The following is a 21,911-nucleotide window of genomic DNA, read 5'->3' as shown; positions in this document are numbered from 1 at the left end:
CAAAAATATATTGTACTTCTACCATACAATGGAGTAAAACACAGTAACATTGAAAGATATGCCAGAAGACTAACTTTAAGATGATATTTTGCCTAAAAACAGCAGTTAACTAATGTCACAATAACACATTGCTGTTTCACTCCCTATGTGTGCTTACCATTCACTGATTTAAAGCCTAAAAAGTTTCAGCTAAATAATCCTACTTCTGTTTACTTCTTTAGGTTAATTTCAAAAGAAATTTCTTAAGATTTCAAGGTCTCATGCTTGCCCAAGGCAACACTCTTTAGAAGGTGCTCTTAATTTTTAATACGGTTCACTAAGCAGCACTGTCCCATAAAATAAACAGGTTCCATTTCCATTAATAGCAAGGTTATTCTACTCTTTTAAAAATTCAATCTAATTTTGATTTTTATTGTTTCTACTGTCAACTTCAAGAATTTTCAACTCCATTAAAATAACAGCCCGTGCTTTAAAAATTATTTCTTTCTACTCTAGAAGAACATGTAGAGCTAAATGTTAGGACATGTTATGATTTCCACTTTTCTGTTTTCACTCAAGGTACTTGCTGGCACACCAATTCACTCTGTCACTAGATGAGTTAACATTATTTTCGTAACTTTCCTTCATGGTGCTCAGCTTTCCCTTTGAAAACTCCCATTAACATTTATTCTTGTTAGTTCTAAAAAGAGGCAGATGTGTCAGCTTTCTGAGGAAGATTTGTTTGGTTGAACTGGAATGTTCCTCACTTTCCAATCCAAGAGCTATACTTTGAGAAAACATCATAAGTCATAAAAGTAAGCATTATTGAAAATGCCTGGTTATTCAATCTGTATTTCAGATGTTTGGGGACAGCAATTCAGTAAATGCACTTTTGTTCTTATAGATACAGGCTAATCACTTAGGAAGTGTGATTAGTTATAAGATCTCACGTTTAATGAGTATTTTGTGGGGAATACAATTCTAAGTACTTTATGCACATCTCATTTTTACTAGTTAAAAGAAGAGAAAACAGAGACATAGAGATTTAAGACACTTCACAAGATTCTGCAGCTATTAAAGGAGCTAAAGGAGCAGGGATTTGAACCCACACTTTCTGAATGTGGCTTCCAACATTTTAGCCAATTTTCTAAACTTCTACTAGAGACTAATGTGGCATGTCAATATTTTTGTGGGTGATAAAATTTTCCATATGTACTCAATTACTGCTTGTTGAATGAATATTTCAGAGACACATAATTGAATTAGCTTATTAACAGACCAATTTTAGTGGCATGTAACATGATTAATATTTTCTCATGTAAAAAATATGATATTTTTAAAAGAGTCCCCATGGTGGCATGACATATTTTTGGAATATGTTGAAAAATATTAATTAATATATTTAATTTTATCATTCATTTGTGATAGCTGAGTTGCATTCATTCAATAGCTGAGTTGCATGGAACCAGACAATCTTTTTGGCATTGGCAGCAACTTTATTTTGAATAGTAATACCAAGTGTCAGTAGGACAATGATTTGTCTTTTTTAAAGTTAAAAAGATAAATAAAATGCAGTTTGATAGAAGTCTATATAGCTAAACTTACAACATGTACCTGTTTATTATTTTATTTCATATCTAGACATGATATCTTTGCTGAAAATTATTCTTATGAGGCTTTAAACTCCAGTGTACCCCTGTAAATATTTGTTTAGTACATGGGCTGCTTGGTTGATTTTCCTTAAAGTAACCATTACTGGTTCATGGCAACAAATCTGTCTGCTGCTAACAGGTAGCATCTACATTCTGTTTCCTAAAATAATTTCTCATCAAAAATTTAAACTCTCTTATTCATTATTAGTCAGTCAACAATGATAATGACCAAGACAGCTGAAATTACCACAGTTTCCATTTCTCTTATCAATGGAGGTGACTTAGAGTGCCTTTCTGGACCCTTTTCTGAGACTTACCAGAACGGAAAGATAACTCCAGATGTCTTATGTTTATGTGTGTCTGTGCAGGTAGGCACACGTGTATGTGCATGATTTTGGACCTTCCTAATCACCAGGGGGAAAAAAACGTAACTGTTTAGAATATTTGTGATATCATTCACAGTTCCATAGCTAGAAAAACTTTTCCCTGGACATCCAGAATTCCCTTTTTTATTTCATTGAGTAAAACACAGACCAAATAAAATAGTCTTTTAAGAAATTCTCCAATTAACGGGAAAAAAGTTTTGATAAAATGTTCATTAATTACAACTAAACCCCAGTGTCAAGAAGTGGAGACCTTTAGTCATTCTCAAGGCAATTAAAATTATCATATAGTTTTAAGATTGTATAGAAGTAAACACACTAAAATATCAAATGACATAAAAAATGTTTGTTTTGGACTTCTGCTTCTGTCCAAGTTGGAGTAACAGGGACCAAATTTAACTTCTTGGTTAAAAATTTTTAAAAATGAACAAAACGTATGGAACAATGTTTTTTAAGACATTATACACTGGGTAATTTTAAAAAAGTGATCTCTAAGAAATTAGAAACAAATGAGGTGAGCCCTACCAATGCCCCAGCTTACTATTTGGGCAGAGTTCCAAGCTATGACAAAGGATGAAGGTACTCTCAGAAAGCCACGGAGTCTCCTTGAGTTGAGGAGATGGAGCTGGGAATCCAAGGAGACCAAAGTGGCTAGAGTCACAGGGCAGAGCATCAGAGAGGAGACAGATACATAGAGAATAAACATTGGAGATGTGTAGAGAACACCCTTCCAGTCTTCAGCTCAGTCCCAATCAGTTCCTATATGAGAAGAAACTATCACTGTCTAGGGAGAGAACTACACAAAATGATTAAAGGGAACAATCACCAGAGTTCACATATGGCTGGGAAGAGTATCTGTTCCTGCCAGCCACAGTGGAAAACATCATTCACAGAGCATCAGAGTGAATACTGAGATGGGTTTTGCTTCAGTAGCGGGGAAAAATTAGCCCTAGACTTAGGTTGTTCTGCTCAAAACTCAAAAAGTATAAGAGGAAGACACTCAAAAGATCAAACTCTTTCCAAGCAAACTAACTGTGTTCCAGCACAAAGGTCATTAATATTTATCTGCACAAATATATCAAGCACTCAACAAGTTAAAATTCACATCTGGCACCCAATCAAAAATTACCAGTCATCCAAAGAAGCAGGAGAATAACACCCATAACAAGGAGAAAAAAAATAATTGAAATTGACCCAAAATAGACACAGATGATAGAACTGGTAGACAAGTACATTGTAACTGTTATTATAACTGCATTCCATATTTTCAAGAAGGTAAAGATTGACATGTTGAGTAGAGACATGAAAGATGTTAAAACTCTCTAGTCACACTTTAGCAATGTACTGAATCACACAAAACAACGTCTGAGGTTAAAATTATACACTAGATGAGATTAACCACAGATTAGATATGGTAAAAGATCAGATTAGTCCATTTGACAATAGAAATTATGTAAGATGAATTACAGTGAAAAAAAGACTGAAAATAAAAAGAACAAAACATCAGTGAGTGGCCTAATATATATTATCAGAGTCCCTGAAAAGGGGAACGGGGCAGAAAAATATTATTTTTAAATAACACCTTTAAAATTTCCGAATTTGATGAAAACTAAGGACACACAGATCCAAGAAGCTTAACAGACCTCAAGAAGAAGAAACACAAAGAAAACTATACCAAGGAACATCATAAACCAATTGCTCAATTCCCAAAAGCACTCCTAATAAACCTTCTGCATCCATTTCTGAGTGAGATGCCAACCTGAAATATATACCAATATCCATATCAAGACAACAACCCTCTGTGGAGTAGAAGGTATATACATATATATACCTACAATATACTTCTACATTGCTTTATTTTTTCATAATGAGTATATATTATTTTTACAACAAAAACAGATTAACATATGTAACTACCTTGTGATGGATATCTTTGAAAATGGCAAGAGGTTTATAAATCTCCCCAAGAACACCTTATATCTCTTATAATTCTGCCTTTAAGTCAGAAACCTAGTGATGCTGCATTAGCTCAAAATTCACTTCAGTGCTGTTACAAAATGTACTTTCTGTATGATGGCAGATTGGAAATCCACCAATTTCCTGTACCTGCAATGCCGATGCTGATGTGTATAAAAATTTGATATACACATAATTACACAAGATTTCAAAATTATTCATTTTCTATGTTTACACAGCTTACACACACATAGGTGTTTAAATGCTAACTTTCTTAATATCAATAGGCCTACTTGCTATGCAAAAAATATTTGAGAATGGAGAACTGTAAGGTTGAAAATGATATTGCTTTTGTGAATCCAGCATTTTGAAATGTCTGGACTATTTAATACATTACCCTTTTCTTTGCTTTCATCTGTCTTAATCAGTGTTTTCTGGCATTCAAAAACTGGCCATAGTTCAAATCTACTTGACTGAAAATTGCTACCTGAACAACTTTAACTAAAAAATGTTGCAAAAATACTTAAGATTTGGTGTAATAAACACAATATTTCTTATACCTAAGCCATATACTTTATAACATAAATTATAACCTCTACAATCCACTTTATCTGCATAATCAAAAGATACAGCAAGTTGAAATTAAACTGTACGCTGGTTATAATCCATATGTTGCATTTCCATTAACAAAAACCATAAAACAGTCAATAAGTACTGCCAATAAACTCTGCATTGTTTTGGCCTCTGGACTATCTCAGAAGGCATTTTGTCAATAGAATATATAGAAATATTGCTACATCACCACAAATTGTCTTTAGGGAAACAGAACTGTAATTTCATCATGATGGATATTTCTAGCAACTACATGATTGCTAAGTATACCACAAGTTCTCCTCCTGGACAAAATCCAACATAAGGCAAAAACACACACTGCCCCAAAGCCACAGGACACCCTGCTGTAAGATGCTTCCCTGTATCAAAGATTCAATTACACTTTGCAGTTCATCAGGTAAACCAGTTACGTCTAGACTCCTATCCTGACACAAAACGTCCACTGCATAGTCTTCCAAAATGATCATCACGACAAGTTCTAGTAGGTGCAGTGCTGACAACAAAAGTCAAAAATTATAAATTTCCATCATCCTTCACAACCTGAACTTAAAGAAGTTAAGTAGTCGTGACGTTGTGGTGAAGATAAAAACAATTTGAAAAAAAGAGATCTCAAAAACTTACCTTAAGATACCATTTGTATTTGGCATGTTTCCAACTCTCAGGAACTTGTGTCTTTTTGAGAAAGTGTTCAGCTTCTGTTAGCCATTGATTAAATATCTTCATATCATAATGAAATCGCCGCCATTTTTCAACAGATCTGTCAAATTGCCTAGAATTTTAAAATATGGATCAAGAAAAATAAATGGATTATATGGACCTAGCATATATTTTATTACATTAACAAGGATATTATTTTGATAGCTTCTCACATTTGTATATTTCAAATTCAATTAACATAAACAATTAGTATAGAATACAGGATGAATTAAAATAAAAGGTTGTAATTTTCCCTTTAAAATTGATGAATACATTTTGTGATTGAAACAAAGATGGAAACAACTATCATGGAGTATTAGTGTTTTCTTCCCTATGAGAATATTTAATTTTTAATAAAATTTCAGGAATTAAAAAAATACATTAACATCTAATAAATTAAGTATTTTGAAGCTAGATACTAAAAGTCAAAATATTTTTTGGATCAAAATAAAATTATCTCATTAAACTCTATCAATTTCACTCATATCTTGACCTAAAAGCGTCTATTCATTAAGATCCTCAAGCATTCAGGATGATAGATGTAACTTATACATAGGTTTACATGTAAAAAATCTACAAACTAACTGATATAGTAGTATAAAACAGATGATGAGTGTTGTCTTCCTTTATCCTTCCAGTTTCATTGTATCCACTAACATTTTAAATTGAAATGCTGAAGGAATTTAGTGCAAGGTAATATGTTAACATCTCATATGAAAAGAATATTAAGAAGGAAGCATTTGGTCACGTTCTGGTTGCAGAAGAGACTGAGGCAGACATTATATGAGTCAAGGCTTTATGTTTACCCTAAGACAGTTGCACATAACAATCACTTGTGGCATTTAAAAAAAAACAGCAGTAAAACACTGATTTTGGGTCCCCAATCTAGACCAATTAAATCAGTATCTTTGGAGGTGGGATCCTTACACTGGTATTTTTAAAAGCACCCAGATGATTCTAATGTACGGTAAAGGTGAAAAATACTGTATACTGTTAAGTTTTAAAGTTTTATGGGGTTCATGATCTACTGGGTCTCCCAATGCCCATCCAAACAGGCATTTGCCAGCATGAAAAAAAAGCCATCCTGAAGATTCCTGGCTGTAGAGCTGCCTCACAATACAGTAGTCTGTCAAACTTCTCTGAGTTCTACTCTTAAGATGCAATGCATTATAGATTTGAATATCTTGAGGATCTTCTCAGATCTCTACCTCCATTTAGGAACTTTAAATAATTTTAGAACCCAAATAATGCCACAATTCCCTACTGTTTTACTGGGAAAGGAATGGAATTCACATTTATTAAACATTTACCATGAACCAGGCCCTGGGCTCTGTGCTTTCACGTATCCCATTCCACTGACTCCTACAAAACACCCTGCAACATAACAATTATTACTTCCATTTCCCACTGGAGAAAACTGAGATGCTGAGTAAGTTACCAAAAGATAAATAGATATTAAATGGAAGAGAGGGAATTCTAACTCAGATCTCTCTGGTTTCAGTGGTGTCTTTTACCACCTTACATTAAATTTGCTGGGATTTCCTGTTTTCAAGATGAATTTTCACCAAGTTAAACAATTCAACATGATCGTTGTAGGCCTCTTTTTCCTATTTTTCTTCTTTATTTTCTTCCAATATTTAATTATATATCTACATGTACATTGCATTCTATCAGATATTGCATTTAATGATTAACTGTATTTTCACCTTAAAATATCTAAAACAGACAGTATTTTGGTAGCATAAAAAAGGCAGCCAATGATAGCCAAAAGAGGCAGTCTCTATAGCTAGCTTATAACAAAGAATTCTACCTTTAATAAATAATGGCATTCTAGAGTTGATCAAATATGATATATCCATGAGCCACAAAATTATCTTGGAAAAGTTTGCATATTTAATAATAATTTTGTTTTCATATGTTTTCAGTGCTAATACACAAAACATGACTTAAGAATACATCATAAGAATTTATTCCCTTTAAAAAAAGAATTGTACATTTTATATGTCTTACAGGCACTTGAATCACTGGAGTCAAAGAGTTGTTAAATGAGAATCTAAAACACAATGAATCATAGTTGGCATTGTTCCATCTTAGTGAGACTGTAGTTGATTTTAGTTTTCATTATATGTATTTTTATGTTGTCAAGTTTTTCTGCAACGTGCATTTCATACTTTGAATATTCAGAAAAATAGTTATTAAACTTTATTTATTTTAAATTGAACTATAGTTGATTTACAATATTATATTAGTTTCAGGTGTACAACCCAGTGATTGAATATTTTTGTAGACTATACTCCATTCAAAGTTACGGCTGTATTTTAAATAATGGCCATATTCCCTGTACTGTACAATATATCCTTGTTGCTTATTTATTTTATACATAGTAGTGTCACTTAATCCCATACTCTTATTTTGCCCCTCCCTTTTCCTTTCCCCACTGGTAACCACTAGTTTATTCTCTGAATCTGTGATTCTCTTTCTGTTTCATTATATACATTCTTTTATTTTTTTTTAGATTCCACATATAAGAGATAACAGAGTGATAACATAGATAACATCTTTCTCTGTCTGACTTATTTCACTAAGCATAATACTTTTTAAAAGGCAGTCTCACACACAAACAACTAACATCTCCAACTATCCTCCTGACACCATAGTTTGGGAAACAGGCAGAGGCTAACCAGACCACAGAGGAGTTGTCATTTGGTCATAATTTACCATCCCACCTTTGTAGCAGTCTTCAGTACCCTTCTTACTTTTCTTTTTTCCCAACCCAATCACCAGATTTACCTCTTGCCAACCCTTTTAGCTACTGGGAGGTGACTGTTTCTCCAACATCTGTGCTATAAATACTCTTCATTCCAGTCTGCTGCAGATGTGTCCCTCCACCACTCACTGTGCTGGCAATTACCATCTTCCACCAGATTCCACAAAGCTTCCTCCCATCCAATCCCTCTTCTTCTTCACAGTTTATCTATCCTCTAAATTCTCCAGGAGAAGAAAACCATCAGAGCCCATACAACTGATCATGGTACCCCTTAGTTCTTCAAGACCAAGTTGGAGATAGGAAGAGAAGGGAAACAGTCTGAGAGCTCAGGCTTCTCTACTTACATCTGTGTTCCAGGCCCACAAAAATGAGACAGGATGGAGTTACCAGCCAGAAAGGACTCTCTGCAGTCCCCCCATGCCCTGCTACTGTCTCAGGATTTCGTGACTTTGTACATTAGTCCAATATTCCTGAAATGTCCTCCTTCCCTTTGCTCCCTTTTCCCCAGCTCCTGCAATCTGAACCTTTTCATACTTAAAGACTTGATCTGAACTACTTATACTGTCACTTTATAAACATCTAAATATAGAATATTCACTAGAGTCTGCAACTGCTAAAACTTCGAAAACTGTAAAGCTGATTTAATTTTATTATTAAAATTAGTGTTAAAATAAGTAACTCTATTCAAACAAAATATTAAATAAAAGCATGAACTTTACATGTGATGACATTTAATGTGAGTAATAATATTTTAAATTCCATTTTAAGCATCACATAAAAATCTTAAATATACTTTCCAGCATTTTAATATACATTGTTAACAGCCAAATCTAAATCTATTCTTGAATTTACTATGTAAAGTTTCATTTTTTATCATGACTACTTATAAACTTAAACTCTTTCCCACCAAGTAACATTCCAAATGAATAGATATAAATTTTGCTAGTTTTGCAATGTTACATTTATAAATTTAGTCTCTAATCACTCACTATGCTCCCTAAATTCCTCTCATTCCATTAACTGGATGGTCCATGACTGAGGAAAAAGGCAGCAACAACCAGAAACACATAGAGATGTTAAAAATAGCATTCAGGGAAAGAAATATTAGTTTTACCCTCTGTATTATTACAAGGGGAAAAAAAAAGTTGCTGCTTTTTTTCCTGGCAGTAAGAGGAAATATAGACCCAAATAAATAAAAAAACAAAAAAATGTCAGTATAAACATATGGATAATAAATCAAGTGATTTTAAAATTTTGCAAATATTAAAATCCTCATTCACTATGCAAGCAGTATTTAAAATTACACTGCTGCTTCATTTATGTGCAGCATAACTTATTTCCTGCTGTTCTAAATCAAGTTAGTCAGATTATTCTCGAGCATAAATTACATTTAGGGAATAATTTAGGTACTTTGGGACATACTTTAACACTTTCAGGCCATTAAGGAGATGCTCAATTCCATGAAATATATTTAAATAAATAACACCCTAGTAGCCTTCTGACATATCCATTGTGGCTTTATACTTAAGGTCTGCAAACTCAGCACTGGGCTGCTGAGTATTTCCTTCTACCTATTTCATCTTTGATTAGGTGAGTGGGAGGGCTCTTGGCGAAAGTCTCATGGTCCAAACTATAGCAGCTGATAAATAAAACTTAAATTAGTCATTTGCCTCAAATCATAGTACCTAACTCACCTACCCACACCCGCACTCCCCGATCCCTGTTTCCCCAGTAATCAAATTATTTAATAAAACCTAAGTATACTAGCAGTACTGAAATATTTCCTACAGAACGTGGCTCACTCTGGGGAACTCTTCCATGGCTTCAACTTTCCTCACCCCTCTCATACCCCTTTTAAATCTTACTCCTAACATTTCTAGACAAAAGTCAGTTCTCTCATGCCTAATTTATATACTGAGCCTAGATCCATGCATGTATAATTAGACTCCATTCCAGTTGGCTGTCTCACTGCAACCACTCACTGGACACAGGCTTATACCCGAACCCATGACCTTGCCTCCTCACACAGGTAGAGCACAGTGGTCAGACTGCCTAGGGTGGAATCATGGCTCCACCATCTACTTTGTGGCCTTGGGCAAGTAAGTGACCTCTCTGGAAAGTTATTATAAAAGTAGTACCTCCCTCCTAAGGCTAATTTTGAGGGTTACATATATGAATGTATTTAAATTTCTTAGAACAGTAATTGGTAGGGTTCAACAAATATGAGTAGTAGTTTTTGTTATTATTATTCTGTCTATATTTGCTTAGGTTTTCAAATGCAACTCAAACCACCAGTATAGAATCCAAGCCATGTCATTGTCTCTCTGGTGGGAAATCAGATGTATAAGAAACAAGTTCATTTTCAGGATTGAAATTAATTAAATACATGATGGAATTAGCTTGTTTACAGAAGCTGAATCACTACTCCAGCATAGAATCCATGGTTGACCATGCCTGGCTCTAACCACCCTATATATATATTTGTTTTTTAAACACCTCTTATTGTGAAATATAACTGATAAACAGAAGAATCTATACAATACCATGTTACCATAACCCAAGACAAAAAATTTTTTAAAAATCTCCAGCAGTCAGAAATCCCTCTTGAACCCCCTCCCAATCATTATCCCCTCTTTCTCCCACAATATAATCTCCATCCTTTCGTGGTAATCATTTCCTTAGAAGTTTGTAATTTAAATACGCATTTCTAATAGTAGAGTTTGGCTGTTGTATGTTTTTGAACTTCTTATATATGGAACCATATAATATGTATTTTTTGGTAAGATGGTTCATTTGCTCAATACTATACATTTAAGATTAATCCAGGGGAAGATGGCGGAAGAGTAAGACGCGGAGATCATCTTCCTCCCCACAGATACACCAGAAATACATCTACACGTGGAACAACTCCTACAGAACACCTACTGAACGCTGGCAGAAGACCTCAGACCTCCCAAAAGGCAAGAAACACCCCCACGTACCTGGGTAGGGCAAAAGAATAAACAGAGACAAAACGATAGGGACGGGACCCGCACCAGTGGGAGGGAGCTGTGAAGGAGGAAAGCTTTCCACACACTAGGAAGCCCCTTCGCAGGCGGAGACTGCGGGTGGCGCAGGGGGAAAGCTTTGGAGCCGCGGAGGAGAGCACAGCAACAGGGGTGCGGAGGGCAAAGCTGAGAGATTCCCGCACAGAGGATCAGGGCCGACCGGCACTCACCAGCCCGAGAAGCTTGTCTGCTCACCCCCCGGGGTGGGCGGGGCTGGGAGTTGAGGCTCCGGCTTCCTTCAGAGCGCCAGGAGAGGGCTGGGGTTGGCAGCGTTAACACAGCCTGCAGGGGGTTAGTGCGCCACGGCTAGCCGGGAGGGAGTCCGGGTAAAAGTCTGGACCTTCCGAAGAGGCAAGAGACTTTTTCTTCCCTCTTGGTTTCCTGGTGCGTGAGGAAACGGGATTAAGAGCGCTGCTTAAAGGAGCTCCAGAGAGGGGGGCGAGCCGCGGCTAAAAGCGCAGACCCCAGAGACGGGCATGAGACGCTAAGGCTGCTGCTGCTGCCACCAAGAAGCCGGTGTGTAAGCACAGGTTACAATCCACACCCCGCTTCCGGGGAGCCTCTGCAGTCCGCCACTGCCAGAGTCCCGGGCTCCAGGGACAACTACCCTGGGAGAACGCGCACGGCGCGCCTCAGGCTGGTGCAACGTCACGCCGGCCTCTGCCGCCGCAGGCTCGCCCCTCACGCCGTGCCCCTCCCTTCCCCCGGCCTGAGTGAGCCAGAGCCCCCGAATCATCTGCTCCTTTAACCCCGTCCTGTCTGAGCGAAGAACAGACGCCCTCCAGGGACCTACACACAGAGGCGGGGCCAAATCCAAAGCTGAGCCCCTGGGAGCTGTGAGAACAAAGAAGATAAAGGGAAATCTCTCCCAGCAGCCTCAGAAGCAGCGGATTAAAGCTCCACAATCAACTTGATGTACCCTGCATCTGTGGAATACATGAATAGACAACGAATCATCCCAAATTGAGGAGGAGGAATTTGACAGCAAGATTTATGATTTTTTTCCCCTTTTCCTCTTTTTGTGAGTGTGTATGTGTACGCTTCTGTGTGAGATTATGTCTATATAGCTTTGCTTCCACCATTTGTCCTAGGGTTCTATCCTTCCTTTATTTTTTTTAAAAAAAATTTTTCTTAATAATTATTTTTTATTTTAATAACTTTATTTTATTTTACTTTATCTTCTTTCTTTCTTTCTTTCCTTCCTTCCCTCCTTTAGACAACAAATCATCCCAAATTGAGGAGGTGGACTTTGAGAGCAAGAATTATGATTTTTTCCCCTTTTCCTCTTTTTGTGAGTGTGTATGTGTATGCTTCTGTGTGAGATTATGTCTATATAGCTTTGCTTCCACCATTTGTCCTACGGTTCTATCCGTCCGTTTTTTTTCTTAATAATTATTTTTTTTATTTTAATAACTTTATTATATTTAATCTTACTTTATTTTACTTTATCTTCTTTATTTCTTTTTTTCCTTCCTTCCCTCCTCCCTTCCTTCCTTCCTCACTCCCTCCCTCCCTCCTTTCTTTCTTTCTTTCTACTCCTACTAATTCTTTCTTTCTACTTTTTCTCCCTTTTCTTCTGAGCCCTGTGGATGAAAGGCTCTTGGTGCTGCAGTCAGGAGTCAGTGCTGTGCCTCTGAGGTGGGAGAGCCAACTTCAGGACACTGGTCCACAAGAGACCTCCCAGCTCCACATAATATCAAAGGGCGAAAATCTCCCAGAGATCTCCATCACAACACCAGCACCCAGCTTCACTCAACGACCAGCAAGCTACAGTGCTGGACATCCTATGCCAAACAACTAGTAAGACAGGAACACAACCCACCCATCAGCAGAGAGGCTGCCTAACATCATAATAAGGCCACAGACACCCCAAAACACACCACAAGACATGGACCTGCCCACCAGAAAGACAAAATCCAGCCTCATCCACCAAAACACAGGCACTTGTCCCCTCCACCAGGAAGCCTACACAACCCACTGAACCAGCCTTAGCCACTGGGGACAGACACCAAAAACAATGGGAACTACGAACCTGCAGCCTTCAAAAAGGAGACCCCAAACACAGTTAGATAAGCAAAATGAGAAGACAGAAAAACACACAGCAGATGAAGGAGCAAGATAAAAACCCACCAGACCTAACAAATGAAGAGGAAATGGGCAGTCTACCTGAAAAAGAATTCAGAATAATGATAGTAAAGATGATCCAAAATCTTGGAAATAGAATGGAGAATATACAAGAAACGTTTAACAAGGACCTGGAAGAAGTAAAGATGAAACAAACAACGATGAACAACACAATAAATGAAATTAAAAATACTCTAGATGGGATCAATAGCAGAATAACTGAGGCAGAAGAACGGATAAGTGACCTGGAAGATAAAATAGTGGAAATAACTACTGCAGAGCAGAATAAAGAAAAAAGAATGAAAAGAACTGAGGACAGTCTCAGAGACCTCTGGGACAACATTAAACGCACCAACATTCGAATTATAGGGGTTCCAGAAGAAGAAGAGAAAAAGAAAGGGACTGAGAAAATATTTGAAGAGATTATAGTTGAAAACTTCCCTAATATGGGAAAGGAAATACTTAATCAAGTCCAGGAAGCACAGACAGTCCCATACAGGATAAATCCAAGGAGAAACATGCCAAGACACATATTAATCAAACTGTCAAAAATTAAATACAAAGAAAACATATTAAAAACAGCAAGGGAAAAACAACAAATAACACACAAGGGAATTCCCATAAGGTTAACAGCTGATCTTTCAGCAGAAACTCTGCAAGCCAGAAAGGCATGGCAGGACATATTTAAAGTGACGAAGGAGAATAACCTGCAACCAAGATTACTCTACCCAACAAGGATCTCATTCAGATTTGATGGAGAAATCAAAATCTTTACAGACAAGCAAAAGCTGAGAGAGTTCAGCACCACCAAACTAGCTTTACAACAACTGCTAAAGGAATTTCTCTAGGCAAGAAAAACAAGAGAAGGAAAAGACCTACAATAACGAACCCAAAACAATTAAGAAAATGGATATAGGAACATACATATCGATAATTACCTTAAATGTAAATGGACTAAATGCTCCCACCAAAAGACACAGATTGGCTGAATGGATACAAAAACAAGACTCATATATTTGCTGTCTACAAGAGACCCACTTCAGACATAGAGACACATACGGACTGAAAGTAAGGGGATAGAAAAAGATATTTCATGCAAATGGAATCCAAAAGAAAGCTGGAGTACCAATTCTCATATCAGACAATATAGACTTTAAAATAAATACTATTATAAGAGAGAAAGAAGGACAGTGCATAATGATCAAGGGATCGATCCAAGAAGAAGATATAACAATTGTAAATATTTATGCACCCAACATAGGAGCACCTCAATACATAAGGTAAATACTAACAGCCATAAAAGGGGAAATCGACAGTAACACATTCATAGTAGGGTACTTTAAAACCCCACTTTCACCAATGGACAGATCATCCAAAATGAAAATAAATAAGGAAACACAAGCTTTAAATGATACATTAAACAAGATGGACTTGATATTTATAGGACATTCCATCCAAAAACAACAGAATACACATTTTTCTCAAGTGCTCATGGAACATTCTCCAGGATAGATCATATCTTGGGTCACAGGTCAAGCCTTGGTAAATTTAAGAAAATTGAAATTGTTTCAAGTATCTTTTCTGACCACAACTTAATGAGAGTATCAATTACAGGAAAAGATCTGTAGAAAATACAAACACATGGAGGCTAAACAATACACTACTTAATAACGAAATGATCACGGAAGAAATCAAAGAGGAAATTAAAAAATGTCTAGAAACAAATGACAATGGAGACACGACGACTCAAAATCTATGGGATGCAGCAAAAGCAGTTCTAAGAGGGAAGTTTATAGTAATGCAGTCCTACCTTAAGAAACAGGAAACATCTCGAATAAACAACCTAACCTGGCACCTAAAGCAATAAGAGAAAGAAGAACCAAAAAACCCTAAAGTTAGCAGAAGGAAAGAAATCATAAAAATCAGATCAGAAATAAATGAAAAAGAAATGAAGGAAACAATAGCAAAGATCAATAAAACTAAAAGCTGGTTCTTTGAGGAGATAAACAAAATTGATAAACCATTAGCCAGACTCATCAAGAAAAAAAAGGAGAAGACTCAAATCAATAGAATTAGAAATGAAAAAGGAGAAGTAACAACTGACACTGCAGAAATACAAAAGATCATGAGAGATTACTACAAGCAACTCTATGCCAATAAAATGGACAACCTGGAAGAAATGGACAAATTCTTAGAAATGCATAACCTGCCAAGACTGAATCAGGAAGAAATAGAAAATATGAGCAGACCAATCACAAGCACTGAAATGGAAACTGTGATTAAAAATCTTCCAACAAACAAAAGCCCAGGACCAGATGGCTTCACAGGCAAATTCTATCAAACATTTAGTGAAGAGCTAACACCTATCTTTCTCAAACTCTACCAAAATATAGCAGAGGGAGGAACACTCCCAAACTCATTCTACGAAGCCACCATCACCTTGATACCAAAACCAGACAAGGATGTCACAAAGAAAGAAAACTACAGGCCAATATCACTGATGAACATAGATGCAAAAATCCTCAACAAAATACTAGCAAACAACCCAACAGCACATTTAACGGATCATACACCATGATCAAGTGGGGTTTATTCCAGGAATGCAAGGATTCTTCAATATACACAAATCAATCAATGTGATAAACCATATTAACAAAGTGAAGGAGAAAAACCATATGATCATCTCAATAGATGCAGAGAAAGCTTTCGACAAAATTCAACACCCATTTATGATAAAAACCCTCCAGAAAGTACGCATAGAGGGAACTTTCCCCAACATAATAAAGGCCATATATGACAAACCCACAGCCAACACCGTCCTCAATGGTGAAAAACTGAAAGCATTTACACTAAGATCAGGAACAAGACAAGGATGCCCACTCTCACCACTCTTAGTCAACATAGTTTTGGAAGTTTTAGCCACAGCAATCAGAGAAGAAAAGAAAAGAAAAGGAATCCAAATCGGAAAAGAAGAAGAAAAGCTGTCACTGTTTGCAGATGACATGATACTATACACAGAGAATCCTAAAGATGCTACCAGAAAACTACTAGAGCTAATCAATGAATTTGGTAAAGTAGCAGGATACAAAATTAATGCACAGAAATCTCTGGCATTCCTATACACTAATGATGAAAAATCTGAAAGTGAAATCAAGAAAACACTCCCATTTACCACTGCAACAAAAATAATAAAATATCTAGGAATAAACCTACCTAAGGAGAGAAAAGACCTGTATGCAGAAAATTATAAGACACTGATGAAAGAAATTAAAGATGATACAAACAGATGGAGAGATATACCACGTTCTTGGATTGGAAGAATCAACACTGTGAAAATGATTCTACTACCCAAAGCAATCTACAGATTCAATGCAATCCCTATCAAACTACCACTGGCATTTTTCAGAGAACTAGAACAAAAAATTTCACAATTTGTATGGAAACACAAAATACCCCGAATAGCTAAAGCAATCTTGAGAACGAAAAATGGAGCTGGAGGAATCAGGCTCCCTGACTTCAGACTATACTACAAATCTACAGTAATCAAGACAGTATGGTACTGTCACAAAAACAGAAATATAGATCAATGGAACAGCATAGAAAGCCCAGAGATAAACCCACGCACATATGGTCACCTTATCTTTGATAAAGGAGGCAGGAATGTACAGTGGAGAAAGGACAGCCTCTTCAATAAGTGGTGCTGGGAAAACTGGACAGGTACATATAAAAGTATGAGATTAGATCACTCCCTAACACCATACACAAAAATAAGCTCAAAATGGATTAAAGACCTAAATGTAAGGCCAGAAACTATCAAACTCTTAGAGGAAAACATAGGCACAACAGTCTGTGACATAAATCACAGCAAGCTCCTTTCTGACCCACCTCCCAGAGAAATGGAAATAAAAACAAAAATAAACAAATGGGACCTAATGAAACTTCAAAGCTTTTGCACAGGAAAGGAAACCATAAAAAAGACCAAAAGACAGCCCTCAGAATGGGAGAAAATATTTGCAAATGAAGCACCTGACAAAGGATTAATCTCCAAAATATACAAGCAGTTCATGCGGCTCAATATCAAAACAAAAACAAACAACCCAATCCAAAAATGGGCAGAAGACCTAAATAGAAATTTCTCCAAAGAAGATATACAGACTGCCAACAAAGACATGAAAGAATTCTCAACTTCACTGATCATTAGAGAAATGCAAATCCAAACTACAATGAGGTATCACCTCACACCAGTCAGAATGGCCATCATCAAAAAATCTAGAAACAATAAATGCTGGAGAGGGTGTGGAGAAAAGGGAACACTCTTACACTGCTGGTGGGAATGTAAATTGATACAGCCACTGTGGAGAACAGTATGGAGGTTCCTTAAAAAACTACAAATAGAACTACCATATGACCCAGCAATCCCACTACTGGGCATATACCCTGAGAAAACCATAATTCAAAAAGAGTCATGTACCAAAATGTTCATTGCAGCTCTATTTACAATAGCCCAGAGATGGAAACAACCATCATCGGATGACTGGATAAAGAAGATGTGGCACATATACAGAATGGAATATTATTCAGCAATAAAAAGAAACGAAATTGAGCTATTTGTAATGAGGTGGATAGACCTAGAGTCTGTCATACAGAGTGAAGTAAGTCAGAAAGAGAAAGACAAATACCATATGCTAACACATATATATGGAATTTAAGAGAAAAAAATGTCATGAAGAACCTAGGGGTAAGACAGGAATAAAGACACAGACCTACTAGAGAATGGACTTAAGGATATGGGGAGGGGGAAGGGTAAGCTGTGACAGAGCGCGAGAGAGGCATGGACATATATACACTACCAAACGTAAGGTAGATAGCTAGTGGGAAGCAGCCGCATAGCACAGGGAGATCAGCTCGGTGCTCTGTGACCGCCTGGAGGGGTGGGATAGGGAGGGTGGGAAGGAGGGAGACGTAAGAGGGAAGAGATATGGGAACATATGTATATGTTTAACTGATTCACTTTGTTATAAAGCAGAAACTAACACACCATTGTAAAGCAATTATACGCCAATGAATATGTAAAAAAAAAAAGATTAATCCATATTTTTGCTTATACATTGCTGTATAATATTCCATAGTGTGATTTTCTTTTTAAACTGTTAATAAATATCTAGGTTGTTTCTAGTTTGGGGCTACTATGATGCTGCTATAGGCATTCCTGTACCTGTCTCCTGGAATGTGTACGCAAGTATTTCTGTAGAGTATATACCTAGGAGTGAAACTGATGGACCATCAGTCATGCATGCACATCTCTAATATTACCAATTAATGCCAAATCATTTTTACCCTTAGTTGTAGTACTGAATGAAAGTTTATACTCTTTTTACAATTTATAATTTTTTACAATTTTTTTACAATCTTTTTACAATTTATAAATTTACAATTTATAGTCCATGTAGCAGTGTATGAGAATTCCAGTTGTTCCATATTCTCACCATCATGTGGTACTATCAGACTTTTAAATTTCAACTATTCTGGGTGGTATATAGTGATATGTTATTTTAGTTTTAATCTGCAAGTTCCTGACTACTAATGGGGCTGACAAAATCTTTCCATGTTTATTGGCCATTTGTATTTCTTATTTTGTGAAGATGACAAAAGTCTTGGTGTTATTGTGAAACATAAAACACAGTTGTTATTTACTACAAAGTGATAATTCTATGAATACCATCCAGATCAAATAGAAAACATTGTCAGCAGCCCAGAAGCCCTCTTTGTGCCCCTTTTCACATTTCAAGAACTTCTCCCAATTTTCTACCAGATAGTCTGCTCTTAAAGATTTACAGGAATTCTTCATGATTATGGATATACACGTTATATTATTTATATGTGTGTTCCAAATATTTTATCCCACTCTGTGACTTTCATTTTCACTCTCTCAATGTCATCTTTTGATGTACAGAAGTTATTAACATACAATATAGTCCAGTTTATTATTTTATGATTAGTGCTTTATACATCTCTTTAAGAAATCTTCCATTACCCAATATTCATTTACAAATACGCCTTTACTTTGTTATAAAAGTTTTATTAGTTTGCTTTTTCCCATTCATATCTATAATCCTCCAGTATTATATTTTTGTGTATAGTGTGAAATAGAATGTATATATATTTTTTTCGCAGCAAGACATTCTGTTTTAATTTTTAAGGCAAGGCATACAAACAGAACAAAATAATGCTGTACAGTGGAAAAATAAAAGTGTGTGCTGTGAAAAATAGGCCTCTGTCCCACTTCAGACACCCCCCAACTCTGCTAGTTATTCTCTCATTGTAACTAAGACTTTTATAATTTGAAATATTTATAGAGCTGGGCAAATAAACAAATACAGTGTTTTAAAGTGAGCTTTCTCATTCAGTTTTATTGTTTTCAATATATCCATTGCTAGCCTTTTTACAGCTCTGGATTGACATTTTATTTTGTAACACCCAGCTTATTTCATCTTTATTCTTCTCTAGGTTGTGAGTCTGATTCTCAGGCTTCACCAGTTTGGAGTGGTTCTTTGATTTTGTTTCTCACAGTGGTTATAATACTGGAGTTTAGGAACTCATTCTCAGGCCTCTATTCCCTCTCTGCACTGCTAAATTCTACACATTTTGTTTCCCCTGTATCTCATAAATTTCCATTTATTGCCACATGAACAAACAGAAAAGACAGACCTTATTTGAACTGTATTACAGACTTACAGACATCAACACTTAATGTGACCCCTTTCCAATTACAGGGGTCTCTTTTGCCATATTTAAAGAAGACAGGGATATTTTCCCTCAAAAAACAAAACAAAACAAAAAAACCTAGTTCACCTAGTTATTACAGGTGAAGCTTTTGGGTTTGGATTTCCTTTCTGGACATTTCCCTATACAATCTCATTCACTCTTAAAGGTTCAAGTAACATCTACAGCAGGGGTTAGCAAACTGTATCTATAAAGTGCTTGAAAAAAATATTTTAGGCCTTTTTGGCCATGCAATCTTTGTAACAGCTACTCAGCTTTGCCATTGTAGCTCAACATCAGCCACTGACTGAATAAAAGCAAATGGGTTTGGCTAGATCCCAATAAAACTCTATTTACAAAAACAGGTGTTGGGCCAGATTGGGCCCACGGGCTGTACTTTACCTACCCATCATCTATAAAATGATTACCACATAGCCCCAGGTTCTAGCCCTCACCTGAGCTCTATATCTAGCTGTTTTTTGTACTATCCTCACCAGAACATTCTATGTGAACCTCAAACATGACATGTTTACAATTCCTTATTTTCTCCTCTAAGTCTTATAATTTTAGTTAAGGATTTCCAAGCTCGAAATCTTGAGGTCATTCTTTACTCCTCCCTTTCTTTCTCAACATGCTTGCCTCTATATCTATCTCATCAATTCTAAACCAGAAATGAGTCTTCAATTTGGCTTCTTCCCTCCAGCCCCACTTCCATAGCCTTTCTTGAAATCCCCTAATAACTTTTTTCCTCGCAATATCCTAACTAATTTCTCCCTATAGTCAGTTTCTGACCACTCTCTAACCTATGTCTACACTGCCATCCCTTCTTCCTCTTTGGTTCCAACATGGACGTTCACAGACATTCACATAGCCCACAATGTATATATTATACTTTCAAACACCGAATATCTCAAAAACTTCCACAACAATCCACCCCCCCTTTTACTCTGGGCCTTTTGCTATATCTTAGAATGCCACACCTTTGCAATGTCACTTTATTCTGTGAGGCCTGTCTCCCTTGAAATTAGTTACTTCCTCAGGCAAACTCCCCTCACTGTGCAAAAACCTCTATTAACATAATACTTCATGTTCTAACTATGTATTTACAGAGCTGTCTTTCCCAGCAGACTATGACCTTTTAGAGAAAGGAATACACCTCATTCACCTTTGAATTCCTAGTACTAAGCAAAGTTCCTGGCACAGGATAAGTGTTTAATACATTTTTTAAATGAATGAATGAATGAATAAAAGAGTTCATGAGTAATTTCCATGGGCTCCTTATATGTTCCATTTAGGAGCCATGAAGGCTTAGGTATATCACTTTACCTCTTTTAATCCAGGTGTCTCATAAATAAAGCCAGGATAATACTGCCTACATTACACAGCACTTTGATGAGGATGAATGTATGCTGTAAGCTATAGACAGCAATAACATTTTAGTGCTATTGTTGTTAATAAAAACCTTTAGTAATCTGCACATTTTATAACATTGACACAGAATTTAGAATTTAAAAATATCTTAGCCTATATCAGAAATCATTTTCCAAATAGGTAAATATGTTTTCAGTGAATTGTGGATCTTAATAATAGAAAATAACATTTAAATATAAATAATTTAGCTCAACACCATCCTAAAAAAATAATAGTTTATACAAACTTGCCGACATCTAATTTAAGTATGAGGATGAATACTTACTTACGAACTATGACTCTTTAATGGGAATGTTCCAAATAAAATAATATTGATAAAATTCACCTTACATCAAAGAACTCAATAGTGTTACCTTAAAAATAATGATAAAGTTAGATCAATGCTGACGACATTATTTGTAAAGGCTCACAAACACTTTACACCTAAAAATATTTAAAGAAATATTAAAAGTCTTTAGACTTCTAAAGTGTTGTTTTTTTTAAAAAATTTGCTGGTCTCTAA

The 21,911-nt window shown here is 36.2% G+C and overlaps 1 protein-coding gene across 1 annotated transcript in view; it reads right to left on the bottom strand.

Moving 5' to 3' along the window:
- The window catches only part of DMD (dystrophin), a 2,243,521-nt gene that overhangs the window by 1,131,794 nt on the left and 1,089,816 nt on the right, over positions 1 to 21,911 (bottom strand). Inside the window, exon 44 of the mRNA XM_060293058.2 lies at positions 5,204 to 5,351. Coding sequence (XP_060149041.1) covers positions 5,204 to 5,351 — 148 coding nt within the window. The remainder of the gene's footprint in view (positions 1 to 5,203; positions 5,352 to 21,911) is intronic.

The sequence above is a fragment of the Globicephala melas genome, chromosome X (genome assembly GCF_963455315.2).
Source record: "Globicephala melas chromosome X, mGloMel1.2, whole genome shotgun sequence".
NCBI classification, from domain to species: Eukaryota; Metazoa; Chordata; class Mammalia; order Artiodactyla; family Delphinidae; genus Globicephala; species Globicephala melas.
The sequence above is the reverse complement of the archived record's forward strand: the minus strand, read 5'-3'. Positions and strand labels throughout refer to the sequence as shown.